A 15,376-nucleotide genomic window follows, 5' to 3' on the forward strand; every position below is an offset into this window, starting at 1 on the left:
TTATCAATGTGTTTGAGTTGCGAAAATACCGGAAGCTAGAGGTATTTTTAATGATACCGGAAAGTCAACTGTGCTGTAGAAAGCGACATTATATTTACACACATATATATATATATATATATATATATATATATATATATATATATATATATATATATATGGCATTGTTTGTGCAAATAAACATATAGTTAACTTAAATCACTTAAATTTTGGTAACAAAATGCATTAATATAGAGTGAAATTTAATAAATACAATATTCAATGTTTTACTTCTATGGCCTGTCTTCTTTAGCTTATATACGTACAAAACTAATTTAAAGTAAACCATAATGATATTGTTGCTCTCTTTAATGTTTTTTACAACAACGAAATATACGCCAAAATGCACCTATAATCACCTAGCTAAGCAAAATCCCCGCGTGCCCCCTAAAACGTGGCCTACACATATATTTTCATCAAGATACGCCCCTGAATATAACACATGTTATCGGTCCAAATACGTTGTTTTTCACAGGAGACATATTTTGTTACCTTTATGATAAAAATATTTTGACAATTTTTTTTTTTAAAAAGCATTGTTATTTTTTCTATGTCGTAAATAAAACTTACTTTTTCCTAACTATAAGGCTTTGCATATATCATGCACGTATGCATGTAACTAGCAGATTTCAATACATATTTCATTAACCGTTACATTAATTTATCCGCAATCATCAAAGGTTATTATTTATTACTCAAAATTTAAGTCCCATCAACTGCGAAAATATAACTCATTAACACATGTAATGGAATTTGTTCTGTTTGTCTGCTGCAGATCAAACAGTACAATTTGTGACGTCACAGCAGAGCTGTGAAAAGATCAAAGATGCACTGCAATGGTTTGTATTTAAATAGATCAATCAAATACATATGAACCCACTTAAATCCCAAAATTGTGTATAGGCTGGTTCAAACATACCATACCATTGGAAAATAAAAATAAATAATCCCAAGCAAATTAAGTTGATATTTGACTGTTGCGCTTGAACATTATCACAGACTTGGAGAATTTCAAGTGCTGGATTTGCTTTAAAAATCTACCCCGTCTTATAAACGAGTCAAGACAAAAACACCAGATTTCATGGGCAAAGTAGGGGGGTCGTCTTATAAGCGGATCGCCTTATAGTCGGGAAAGTACGGTACTAGAGTCCAACTTTCATACATGCCATTTTAATACTACTACGTCTAAAAAAAATGAAATAAGAGGGTGTTTCTGTATTTATTTTAAAATGAAAAATGAAGATATTGTGCTAAATGAGCTGCGTAAATATCAAATATCTGGTGTAATATCAAAATCCCCTGGAAATAAGACCAAAATTCCCTGTTAAGCCTCTCAGAAACATGGCATGTACAAACTTTTCAATCTTCTTGTGTGATGATTAACTGACAGTACCGGTATACTGCATATTTTGTTCTTATACCTTCAATTCCACTATGGCTGCAATAATGAAATTTTGCCATGCCTGAGTATATCCAACAATGAAAATAGGCTCATACAGAATCCATACAAGAGAAAAATATTTTTTCAGGTGTATAAAGCTCATTTATTTATAAATATATATCTTCCCAGTTCCTGTAAAGCTGAAAATATGTCTTTCAATTCTTTTTTAATGTTCACGAATAAAGTAAAGTGTTTGTTTATTATAGTGTCACCCCGCTCAGTTAAGGGCCAGCACGTTGGGCTTATGAGACACCTACGTTCGGGAACATCTTAACCCCATTTCTTATCTCATTTGCCAGGCGCCTGGTAGGTACCCCTAAATTTAATTAGCTGCTGGGTCATCAACTGGCCATGTCAGAACAAGCCCCAGGTGAGACTAGAACCTTCGACCTCCCGCTACGTAGTCGAATGCCTCACACCATTAGGCCACAGAGACGAATATTTCATTGTGGTTCTTTATTCAGGATTTATTTATAAACCCTTGGTATATTGAAATAAGAAGGGACAGCTATATGGTATCTATCAGTCTAACGATACTTAATTAACATGTACACAAATTTCAAATTATCTGATTAATTTGACATGTGGGAAATTGACAGTTCATAACATGTTTTTTCAAATGCATATTTCCGTTTAAGAATAGTTAAATCATGTCAATCTTAGTCCTTTTTTAAAGTGACACTCTTATTCAAAATCAATACATTATAACACATGTTTAACAAACATTTATTTTGAGTGATAAACCTTTAACTACTTAGAAAATAATGCATTTATGGAAAATATTAATTACTAATAACAAGATTGTAACCGTGTATTAAATAGCTGAATACGCAAAAATATAAAGTGATTGGTGAGTGCAAAAAGATTTACTGTGATCTTCTATCGTCTCATAAGGTAGAAATACTGTGTTTTCTGCACAATTTCAAAATAAACTCAGTACCCTTCAGGAGAACTGTTGTCTTCGACATTTATTCATCCTTTTTGGTATATTAAAACATTTGTAATATTTATTGTGGTAAATCTTATTCGGGAGTATGAGTGCATCTGTAACATTTAATTGGACTGATCGCGATTGGTTTATGGGCCCCTCCAGCTGTGTCATAACTGCAGGGTAAATAATTTAATATTGGTTCATGGTTTATGACATGCCATAGGACTGTGTGTGCGCGGAACCATGATAACCACATTTATTGTTTGGACCAATTTTAAGGATTTTCATAAGTTAATATGCTTGATTCTTTATAATTTAGCGATTATCCTGTCATTTTTTATGTGTTTCAAGAAATAGAACTTGATTGGATATTCTATAAATATCAATATATATTTGATGATCCGAAGTGAGTGTGAATAATTAATTGTGTCAAAGTCGATATACAACCCTCCACAGCTCCAGCAACCGAAAAACACACAAACAATACTGTTACCCTACCTCCCCACGATAATTGTTTTAAATCATATTGGACTTAAAACCGCTCTGTTTTAAAACAGTGGTAGTGGTGAGTGCAATGTTATCATTCATATTTTGAATATCCAATAGAAGAAATCATCGCTCATGCCGTTCAGCAGTATCAGAGCTTTGATTTATGAATAGATGTTCCTGGCCTTGCTGCATCTAAGACAGGATCAATGTCTTTGGTTTGAACCACTCCAGGGCCTCACTGTATCTATAAGGCAGGATAAAAGTCCTTGGTTTGAGCCCCCAGCAGGGCCTCAATGTATCTTAAGGAAGGAACAATGTTCATGGTTTAAGCACCACCAGGGCCTCACTCTATCTATAAGGCAGGATCAATGTCCTTGGTTTGAGCCCCACCAGGGCCTTACTGTATCTATAAGGCAGGATCAATGTCCTTAGTTTGAGCCCCACCAGGGCCTCACTGTATCTATAAGGCAGGATCAATGTCCTTGGTTTGAGCCCCACCAGGGCCTTACTCTATCTATAAGGCAGGATCAATGTACTTAGTTTGAGCCCCACCAGGGCCTCACTGTATCTATAAGGCAGGATCAATGTCCTTAGTTTGAGCCCTACCAGGGCCTCACTCTATCTGTAAGGCAGGATCAATGTCCTTGGTTTGAGCCCCACCAGGGCCTCATTCTATGTATAAGGCAGGATAAAAGTCCTCGGTTTGAGCCCCCAACAGGGCCTCAATGTATCTAAAGGAAGGATCAATGTCCATGGTTTGAACCCCAAACAGGGCCTCACTCTATCAAAGGCAGGATCAATGTTGTTGGAATGAGCTCTACTATGGGGCACAATCTCAAGGCCTCTCAAAAAAGACACCATTTCTGGCTTTAGGGCAGCAAATGGTAACAGCTAATTTGGTGTCCGTAACATGAAAATAAACACCACGAGACCATCTGCCCAAAAACCACTCCAAGGTACTAGGAAAAGGGGCTGCAGTTGTTAAAAGTATATGTTTGCAAATATAACCTTAGCAAGTAAGCTCTTAAAAGAAAGGGTAACAGGTACTGTCTTGCAGATGAGAAAATTTCAATATAGCTACAAACTAATCCCCAAATATAGCCCAGATTTCATGATAAGATAAGATCCAAGGCCATTTTTAAGCTCAGCTCTATATCAGTCATTTTTCACTTGATGACCGTTTTTGAATCTTTCATGGTCTGATATATGAACAAGGTAGCTTAGTCATGGTCAGTTATAAAACATGGCTATAATATTCATCCCTTCAACTAAATCTGTAGATATCACTATCAACAACACCTACGCATATTTTCATCCAAGTAATATTGTGGTCTTTAAAGGATAATGGAATCCCTTGAGCAAACAAAGAATTATAAATATCAGACATAAATTGTATTCGAACACACTCCAATAAATCTCAATGGCAGAGAAAACCACAATTTTATTAGTTTTGCAAGGCATTGTAAATATGTCGGTGAATGTAAGTATTAAAAAAAATACACTAAAATTTTTACTCTGGATAAGATTGAAGAAGTTATGAAATAAAATGTTCTCCCCAGAATAAATTCTATTAACAGAGAGAAGGACTTCATCAAAAGGAGAAATTTTGAATTGTAATCCAACCTCCGTGACTGAATTTCTATTTACTGGAAGATTTTAATAAGAATTTCAAAAAAAAACAAGCAATAATACCAAACAAAATTCACTGAATTTCTAAGCAAGATTGTATCCGCCAAAGACAGTAGCAAGAATTTTGAACAATCCGAAAGAATTCTTAATTCTTGCCATGACTTACGCTGTAATTTTCCATGTATAATGATGTGTCTGACGTTGAGCTGTCGGCCATGTTGACGTTGCCGTTCAACATTTCTATGGTCGGCTTTAGATCCTCCCTGCAATATTTCTTACTTTGAGTAGTTGTACTTCCCCACTGCTCGTGACTGTACATATTTCCGTTCATTAAACACATGTTTTCATTGATTTTTCCATTTTTAGGCATGATGCCGTTCATATTTCCATCATGTAATATACCGTTATTTCTTCCACTAGGTATGACACTGTTACTTCCATCTGGTATATCTACGACCCCATTCATATTCATTCCGTTGGATGTCACACTGGCATCCTGACCTCCACGACTGCCATAGTTGACACCCTGATATATTTTCCCCGCCTCGTCATATACTGGCGACATGTTGTTTGGCTTATACATGGTGCTAGAATAAGAATTCGTACAGCTGATGTCTACATTAGCGAAGCCTTCGCAGACATCATTAGACAGCCAGTCCATGGTGTATTCCATTGTGCTGCCTTTTTTCCAATTTCTTTCCTTATTCTGTGGGATTGGCATATGACACAAGCAGTTCGACAAATCCAATTTTCTCAGACTTTAAACCCATGATAAAGGCGGTAACAGGTTTTTTTACTCCCAAAGATGTTCAAAACACACAAAGATTATACTAGTAACAGTTAAATCAACACTATCAGAATTTATAACGTCGGAGTAAATAACCAATACTTTTAATTCCCAGTGTAAGACTGACTGTTCAGTTACAGTGGAGAGCCTAACATTACCTATATACACATAGCTGTTTCTATCATGCATGCATACACACACACACACACTATGACTGTTCGCTAGGCCGATAATTCTCCATATACTACACTGAAGTGAAAATCTCCCATTGTCACATATTGATTAATTCTATATTTACGGCAATAAGTGACATCATTTAACTCTTCTCAACCTTTTATCATAACAATAAATCTCTTTTGAATAATTCAATACAACATATTAATATTTCTTTTCATATCTTTCGAACATCTCCAATAGCCTCAGACAGATGTTTAAGTAAACAACATAACACTCTTACGTTTAAAAGCCCCTGCGACACTCACAATGACGCAATTTGAATACGGAATATTTAAGTTTAAATTTAAGGTAATTTAAAGTAATAAAGAAAGCTCACTATGGTATGTGTCTATATGAGGTACAGTGAAATCTTCTTATCTATTATTTTACGTAACAACTACATAGCAACACTTAAATGCAAGGTTTGCTAAATTAAGTTTTTTTTGCTATTAAACTTCCAGATTGTTCTAAGTGTGGTATAGGGTCATATTGGAAAAATCTATACCAGTAGAACAGTTCCCAGTGTTTCACCCCCTGAAATAATTAATTAACTAAGCACATTTACTGTTCCATAATGTTACAAATATTGTTCTCATAAGCTCTTGACGGATCCATGCCACCATGTCGTGCAGACAATCTGATGAGACTATAAATGTGACCTCAGACACTGGATGCCTTAATACATTTTGGCCACATTAAGAATGTTGCTTTTTGAGTAGGAAAGATACAACAAAAAGTCATATTTTTTGTCAAGGGCCATAACTGTGAACTTCTAGCTGTAAATTAACCATTCTTTCCATGACTGCAAGTTGACGATGGCTCTGATTAGTCTTGTACTCTTAATTATGTAATCATTGATAAAATGTTGGTATAAACAAGGGTGGGATCATGAGCATATACATTAATTTAAACTCCCAGTGAATTTTTGACTCCTGGGTTTGTCCCTGTAGTTGTCTTAAAATAATTATAGAAATCTGGTGTGTAAGCTCTTGTGTTGCACTCAATATATTAAACTTGACCCAGACCTGACATATTATTCAGTTGGACAAGAGGTATGGCCCCTTAATTAACAATTTTATGTTTTATAAATAAGAATACAATATAATATGATAAAGTTTGTTACAGACTAATTCTTATGGAAATCAAGAAAAAAACAATGCCAGGATTGTCATGTATGTCCGATGGCATCAGCACTTCTCATAAAGTCGGACACAAAATGAAAACAGAAAATTCAGCTCTACACCTTAATACTCATACTCACTCTTTGTTTGCTTTTACTGTGGTAAAATGAATAAAGATACTTCCACTTAGAACTATTGAATACCACTAAAACATCTGGCATATGTTCAAGTAGTTTGACAAATTTTAAATATGTCCCTCTTCAACCATTTAGTTCAGATGAACTTTACTAACAGTCCATTTTTTCATGCTTCTTACCATTTACTTAATGGAAACAAATATCTAGGATACTTCTCCATGTCACCTTGTTCTATTCCTTTGTGGACCATTCACATCCTGTTCATTAATGCTCTCCCTTTGTGAACCATTTTCCATCCCATTCATTTATGCTCTCCCCTTGTGGGCCAACATTCATAAATGCTCTCTCTTTGTAAATCATTTTCAATCCCATTCATAAATGCTCTCCCTTTGTCGGCCATTCACATTCTGTTCATTAATGCTCTCCCTTTGTGGACCATTTTCAATCCTGTTTATTAATGCTCTCCCTTCGTGGGCCATTTTCAATCCTGTTTACATGAACCACAGGTTCCCTATTACATGAAAGCTGATGGCATGCAGCCAGTTTGTCTATGAGGTCCAGGGCTTGTAAAAAATAAACAGTACATGAACCACAGGTTCCCGGGAGCCCAAAAACCCTTCATTAATGCTCTCTTTTAGTCAACCTTTTTGCATCCTGTTCATTAATACTCTCCCTTTGTGGACAATTTTCTATCCTGTTCAATTGTGCTCTCCCATTTGTATGCCAACATTCATTAGTGCTCTCCCTTTTGTGTGCCAACATTCATTAGTGCTCTCCCTGTGTGTGCCAACATTCATTAATGCTCTTCCTTTTGTATGCCAACATTCATTAGTGCTCTCCCTTTTGTGTGCCAACATTCATTAATGCTCTTCCTTTTGTATGCCAACATTCATAAGTGCTCTCCCTTTTGTGTGCAAACATTCATTAATGCTCTTCCTTTTGTGTGCCAACATTCATTAATGCTCTTCCTTTTGTATGCCAACATTCATTGGTGCCCTCCCTTTTGTATGCCAACATTCATTAGTGCTCTCCCTTTGTGTGCCAATATTCATTAGTGCTCTCCCTTTGTGTGCCAACATTCATTAGTGCTCTCCCTTTGAGTGCCAACATTTATTAATGCTCTCCCTTTGTAAACCATTTTGATTCCCATTCATTAATGCTCTCCCTTTGACAACATTTTCCATCCTATTCATTTATACTTTTTCAATTATTCACTTTTAACTCTGTGAATTTTTTCCCTCCATAAATAATTTTCCATTTTCAGAGAATATAATCAATGATTTTTTTTTTGTCTTGAATAAAAATTGGAGCTTTTTTCTGAGATATAAGATGTACATCATTGCATTGATTCACATTATGGAATTAGGAAAATTAAAGCATCATTATATGAACATATAAGTCACCCATTAAGAATTTCATCATGGCATTGAAATAAAATTGTTCTATTATCTGACAGCCTAGTTTTCAACCTTGATAACAGTATGTTTAGAATACAAATCTATTTATCTTCATAAAATGACATATCAATCCATAAGATTAAGAAATTTGATAAATATGGAAGTATAATAATTGAAAACTATATAGTTTAATTACTTTAAAACTAAGCTCTAGTTTGACAAATGGCAATCAATGTATTGACATTTTAAAAATTGACCTCTAAACACTGTTTTCATTTTGCAAAGAAAATCAAAAAGCCATACTCAATAATTGCCGACAATTCATTTCTTTATGGAAGAAAAGACGAACCAATGTCCCTTAATTCAACCCGATTCCTCAAATGAAAATGCCTTGTAATGAACGCCACCTTTTCAAAGACGCTAAAGAAATTCTCAATATGGGCTAATATGGAATTTAAATATCAACAAATACCTGTTAACACATCAAGGCCTCAGACCGATCAAATCAATACTCACAAAGACAGTCTTTGAATCAATATGACAAATACATTCTCAGGCCCTTAAAGCACTTCAAAAAAGAGTGATCTCGCTCTGGGTCTACATCATACAGCATATGGGATATTTGAATAATTCACTCATGTAAACAATTTAGAAATACATCATTGACTTTAAAAAATTTGTCCTTGCACGTCACCTGACATGTTTGTGTTGCATTATTATGACAACGTGAAATACAGATCTTCAAACCAATGATATGATGTCACTTCACAATAGTGTTATAGCTTTAGGCAGAAATCAGTAATTCAATGGACTTTAAACTGTATTTCTCAGAGAAAACAAATCTCCTGAGAGTGGGAAAACCCCAACCTCCCTTAACTTTCACACATTGCAGACAAGCGATCAGGGGCATATGATTAAATATGCTGCAGTCAGATAAATATTCACAACTTTATTGGATAATAATTGCAGTTTCTGCATAAATGGGCAGTATTTACTTTAAAAAACATATCTTTTTCTAATTTGACTAGTCCACACATCAAATTTTATGTGTATAAACATTGAAAAAAACCAAAGCTGATAGTTCAGATAACGAACCATGCCTCCAGCATTGATAAAAAATAGGGATGGCAACGAGTAGTAAAATTAATACTCGAGTACTCGGACGGTCGTTTGATCGGAAAAATTGAATATGTGTTCGCAAAGACAAGATTGTGTATACATGTATCGTTAATGACGTATATTGTGCATTGGTCGTATTATTGGTCATTTTCACCTTTAAAGTAAACTTTCATTACGTATTTTTACTATTTTAACAAAAAATGATATAAAAAGGAAACAAATGTTGTTTCAGGCTTTTAATTTGTCTTATTCGTTTCATTTTATACAAGAATGCACTGCAGAAATGAACAACAATGAGAATTACAATGAACGAAAATTAATAGCATACATAAAAATATTCAATACGAAGTTCAGTTGTTGAGTTGTTTACTCTACAATTATTTTTTTTTTAAATTATAGTTTTTTGTACTGTGTAATTGTTGTTTACCTCATTAATATTCATAATTCTTGATTTAATATCAACCAATCAATTGTGATAATCATTGAAAAAATACTTAAAATGCGCCCATTAAAAAATCAATTCTCGTAACGGTCGAATTGTGTAGGTGAAAGTACCGCTATCAAAACTTCGATAATTGACATCAGTGCTAATTTGAAATAAGGGTCCTTTGTTGACAGTTTGCAACTATCATAACAACTGTCAACTAATTGATTGAGGTCAATTGTGTACACAGCGGGAATTAGAGGGACCGTAAATTGTCCTCTTGGCAACTAACCAGATCTGATATTTTGTGTGTAAATCGTGTATTTGGTGATTTTAATAGATTTTTTTTTTTTTTCCGAGTACTCGAGTAGTGATTTGGTACTCGAGTACTCGGACGTTCGATCGAGTACTCGGGTACTCGTTGCCATCCCTAATAAAAAATGTGGCAATAATTATAACAAAATATCTGCAAAAAGCAATAAAAAACCGGCATGATCTAATGAAAAAAAAGATATGAAAAGTAATGTTAGTTTCACTGATCAAATTTAAAATCTGAACAAGAGGTGTCAGGAGGATTTCAATTACTGATACTGATTATACTGCAGTTTGCAAGTCATTTTAGATTTACTACCGCTGCAAGCAAATGAGATTGCATAACATTAGTATACATTATTTTGGTTTAAACTCTTGAACCAAGAACATTAAATCAATTCTTATCGTTAGAGATTTATAAGGATAAAATTCTGATGCCAAAAAAATATTGCGAAATTAGCACCAGCCCAAAAGACCCGAATCACTGCTGGGTTTGCTTTGTAATTTATCATATAATCCGGGTTGTTCAAAATCTAAAATTATATGACCATTAATAAGTATTTGTGCTTGTTCAAGAAAATGCTGAATGTCCCTGTTTTAAATTTTCAATTGTTTAGGACTTTTTTATTAAAAGGTTCTTTAAAAAGTCTTTTAAGCGTAACTAAATCATTTTGAACATATTTGTAACAAATAAAAATTTAAAGGGACTAAGCATCAGATGATACAATTGCAAGAAAAAATATTGATGTGTATTTACAACGCATTAAATCTTACTTACAGATGTGTCACATCGCTTATGACACGACCATTTTTTTCCATTTGATTTACTGCGTTTGTCTACCACACATATCCCGTTAAATTTAAAAAAAACATTGGTATAATTATTTACTCATCATGCTATAAACACTCAGTTTATGATTTTTGCGTTTATTCTTTTAATAATGTAGAATGATGTATTTGCTGCCGCATACTAGCTCACACACACATTTCTAGGCTCGTTTTGAAGAAATATTGTATTTGTTGATTGGGACCATCTGTTGTCTTAGTTGCTTTAAATATCAACTGCCATCAAATAAAAGCCCATTAACATATCATTACCTTTCTAATTTCGATGTTTTATTCAAAACCCATTTCGCATTTCTGGCATATTTAAGGGGAAAAAATACAACCATTTCTTGCTTATCAGAGTAACATAAACGTGTTAAACAGATTTCTTTTCAATTACAAGCACTTCATTTCACAGACGTTAAAAGTGTTCGAAAAGTAGAAAATTACAATTTTTTCTGTCACTGACACATTTACTGTCACCCCCAGGGCAAGGTATGATCTCATAAAGCTCACAGGACAATGTTATCAGAATTCCTAGAGAATTTCAGCAAATGTATTGCACTGTTACAAATCTCTCTTTAGTATATAATTGCTCCTAAGATTCTTGAAGCAACAGGCCCCAGTCAACAAAGCATATATTGCAACTTATTTGGGTTGTGTGGTGAAGTTTTTCAGTAAATCTGGCCGTTGGATAATGCAACCATGTGCTGCAGTGATACATAAAAATTGGTTTCATCAGTTACATCATAATTTTAATAATTGACGGAAGAGTTGATATATTTTACAATAGCAACTATAGACTTTAATAGGTAAAAAAAAAATGAATATATATGTAATGATATGCCTTTGTCCCTGATATCATATCTGAAAATGGTTCCTGGTTTGTAAGTCTGATAGGCCACTGAAATACTTGGCAGTCACTGAAGTGCTATTATTGGGAATCACAATGTAAGGGAGGCAACTGCAAATCTTAAAAAGCATTTCAGTGTAACTTTTACTCTCCCTTTAATAAAAAATCAAGATGGGTAACACATGGTAATTTCCTTACAAAACAGGATTATATTTCTTTCCCTTTGATGTGTTTTAAAAGATTTTCATGTAAATTCCATACATTTTTATAACTCGGGCAAAAAATTGTAAAATATCACTTTAATCATAGATTGCATTTATTTTGACATAGTATCAGGAGACAGACACTGCAATGTCATGAGACATACGCCGCAATATAACGAGACATCTGCAAAATTACAAGACATATGCTGCAATAGCACGAGACATACGCTGCAATATTACGAGAAATATGCTGCAATTTCACGAGACATATGCTGCAATAACACAATATATATGCTGCAATATCGCGAGATTATGCAGTTATTGACCTGCATTGTGGGTTCTGTAACTGGCAACATGTGTATAAAGTATGTTCACGAGTCATTGTTTAGTTATGCCCAAGGATCAAGATTTCGCATGATGACACTAAAGCTATGTTAATAACTCGTAACAATGTTTTTGAAAATACAACCACAGACAAGCTAAAATGCAACATGGTCACAGGGCTCATTATGAATAAATGTAATAAATGAATAAATATAAGTTTTAAGCACTCACCCAATAGTCACTCCCCATGGAGTCCGGGGTACTAGACGTGGGCTCCACTATCTGTTTTGGCGAGTAGTTGAACCCCAACTCTTTGGGTGGTGGGGAATCCCATACGGGTGTGGCTTCATGCCCCCTGGGTCCCCCGACAGCACCTGGCGGGGGATACTCGGCCATCCTGCTTAACACTGCTGCAATGAGAAAAGGAAATACTTTATTCAGAAGAGTTCCTTTAGATGAACAAACCAAACATCCAAAATATTGAAAGCGCTTGTAGTAATGGGCATACATGGGTAAATAAGCACACAATAGTCAAAACTGCGCATATCTTATATTTTCAGAGTATATTTCTACTATTTCATTAATCGCTGGCATCATGCTTAAAAAAACCTCTTGGCGTATCTGATTTACAAAGAATAGTGCTATGTAGCGCCATTAACTATTCACGTCTGTATTTGCCGAAAGAAAATACCCAAAAAGGATTTAGAGTGGCTGCATTAATTTGTGCTTCACAATACAATTATCTAATTGAAATCGCAATCCTTCTTCCAAATGGCAAAAGTGGGTCACTAACGCGTTCAACCAAAGTAAAAGAATTATTTTTCTGAACTACATTAGAGCTTGAAAGCTGTAACCCTTGTCTACGTTAATCTTTAATCCCACCATTTATAAACATAATCAGTGTTGGACAAGAACCCTAAAAGCAGGACGGACAAAATATTCTTGAAAAGATGTCTGATGAATGATAAAAACATATCTGTAGTTGAAAAACAGAAGAAGACATGAACAACTTTTCGGAATAATGTATGTCATACGTTTATTGAACAGCTGAAGCAGACATTATTCCTGTTTTATACTTCCAATTTAAACAAATACAGGACCAATGAATATCAATTGACTCTCACGCTGAAGAGTACTGGTACCCAATGAGTTTATGCTATAAAGAAAGGGGTTACAAACTCACACATTTGGCCATTTCTTATCATATGTGCTGGCTAAAGCTCATTTTTCGTTCACAGTAATAAGGCAAAAATAATTGATTGTTAATACTCAATGATTACATCAATAACATAGGAAGAATAGTTTTCAATTTCTTTAAACATAAAATTTTGAAACAATGGTAAGATAATATTGATATATAATTGTCTGGTTCGTCAGTCTATAAGCATTTTTCTGTAGATCTAACCCAATACTATTTTTATTTACTTATTAGGGTTTACACATCAGTGTTTCTCATCCGATTACAAATAATAACAAATAATGAGTACACAAAAACTTGGTACACAAATATCAATACAAAACAACCATTATAAGTCGAACATGCAAATATAACTTACCAGTAGCATTTATGATCAAATTTATACTTTCAGTAGCTTTAGTAATACATGTACAAAGGTTCTTTAACAACAATGTATTCTTTGATGACAACAACTCTACAAACTTGTCATTGTTTTATTGAGAAGTGGTCTGTAACTAAATAGGCTACGATTATTTCAGTACACAAAAAATATATGTAAATATATCAGTTTAATCAGACATGTTAACTCTACTGGCAATCATTGAAATTAGACTTTTGGATGAACAAGCCCAAATTCATATACTATAGATTGGCATCAAATTTTTGAATAAGCCCTGCTAAATGATATTCAGAATTTGAGCAAGCCTGGAAGACATTTTACCACTGCAGGGCTTGCGGGATTGTGTTAATTTCGACCACTGTACTGGCGGTAGACAAAATCAACTACTTTTTAAACCCTTCTACCACTTTACCGCTGACCCACCCGACATAATATACCGCTTTTGTTTAAATCTAAACCTTTGAAAAAATAATAAAAAAAGCCTTAAATTAGCATTTTACATCTAGTAAGGTCATTACGATGTCATTATGTAACTGCAGTCACCTGATCACACATTGCCGGAGGGCAGAGATTAACACCATGTAGCTGCAATGATCCTACCAATTAGCATAATCGGTGATTATCTGTCCATTGTTTTGATAGCTATAAATGGGATAAAAATATAGGCTTAGAAGAGTGGTGTATACGTGTAACCTTGGATGTACTGAAAACCACATTAACCATTAACTCTAAGGCCTATAGGACAATATACAAGTTCTTGCATTCCACCATTTACCACATCTCTAAGGCCTATATGACAATATACACATTCTTGCATGCCTCCATCTACCACACCTCTAAGGCCTATAGGACAATATACAAGTTCTTGCATGCCACCATTTACCACACCTCTAAGCCCTATATGACAATATACAAGTTCTTGCATGCCTCCATCTACCACACCTCTAAGGCCTATAGGCCAATAAACACATTCTTGCATGCCTCCAATCACCACACCTCTAAGGCCTATAGGACAATATACAAGTTCTTGCATGCCTCCATCTACCCCACCTCTAAGCCCTATATGACAATATACAAGTTCTTGCATGCCACCATCTACCACACCTCTAAGGCCTATAGGACAATATACAAGTTCTTGCATGCCACCATCTACCACACCTCTAATGCCTATAGGACAATATACAAGTTCTTGCATGCCTCCATCTACCACACCTCTAAGGCCTATAGGACAATATACAAGTTCTTGCATGCCTCCATCTACCACACCTCTAAGGCCTATAGGACAATATACAAGTTCTTGCATGCCTCCATCTACCACACCTCTAAGGCCTATATGACAATATACAAGTTCTTGCATGCCTCCATCTACCACACCTCTAAGGCCTATAGGACAATATACAAGTTCTTGCATGCCACCATCTACCACACCTCTAAGCCCTATATGACAATATACAAGTTCTTGCATGCCTCTATCTACCCCACCTCTAAGGCCTATAGGACAATATACAAGTTCTTGCATGCCTCCATCTACCACACCTCTAAGGCCTATAGG

The 15,376-nt window shown here is 34.8% G+C and overlaps 1 protein-coding gene across 3 annotated transcripts in view; it reads right to left on the reverse strand.

Moving 5' to 3' along the window:
- Positions 1 to 15,376, reverse strand: part of LOC128211190 (nuclear hormone receptor HR96-like) — a 99,865-nt gene that overhangs the window by 52,515 nt on the left and 31,974 nt on the right. For 2 of the 3 annotated variants that reach the window (XM_052915660.1, XM_052915659.1), the window contains one exon: positions 12,479 to 12,657. In XM_052915660.1, the coding sequence (XP_052771620.1) occupies positions 12,479 to 12,643 (165 nt within the window). In that variant the 5' untranslated portion in view covers positions 12,644 to 12,657. Of the gene's footprint in view, positions 1 to 4,695; positions 5,510 to 12,478; positions 12,658 to 15,376 lie in introns of those variants that run through there. The other variant, XM_052915658.1, reaches the window with a different exon arrangement.

The sequence above is a fragment of the Mya arenaria genome, chromosome 12 (genome assembly GCF_026914265.1).
Source record: "Mya arenaria isolate MELC-2E11 chromosome 12, ASM2691426v1".
In the NCBI taxonomy this organism is placed as follows: Eukaryota; Metazoa; Mollusca; class Bivalvia; order Myida; family Myidae; genus Mya; species Mya arenaria.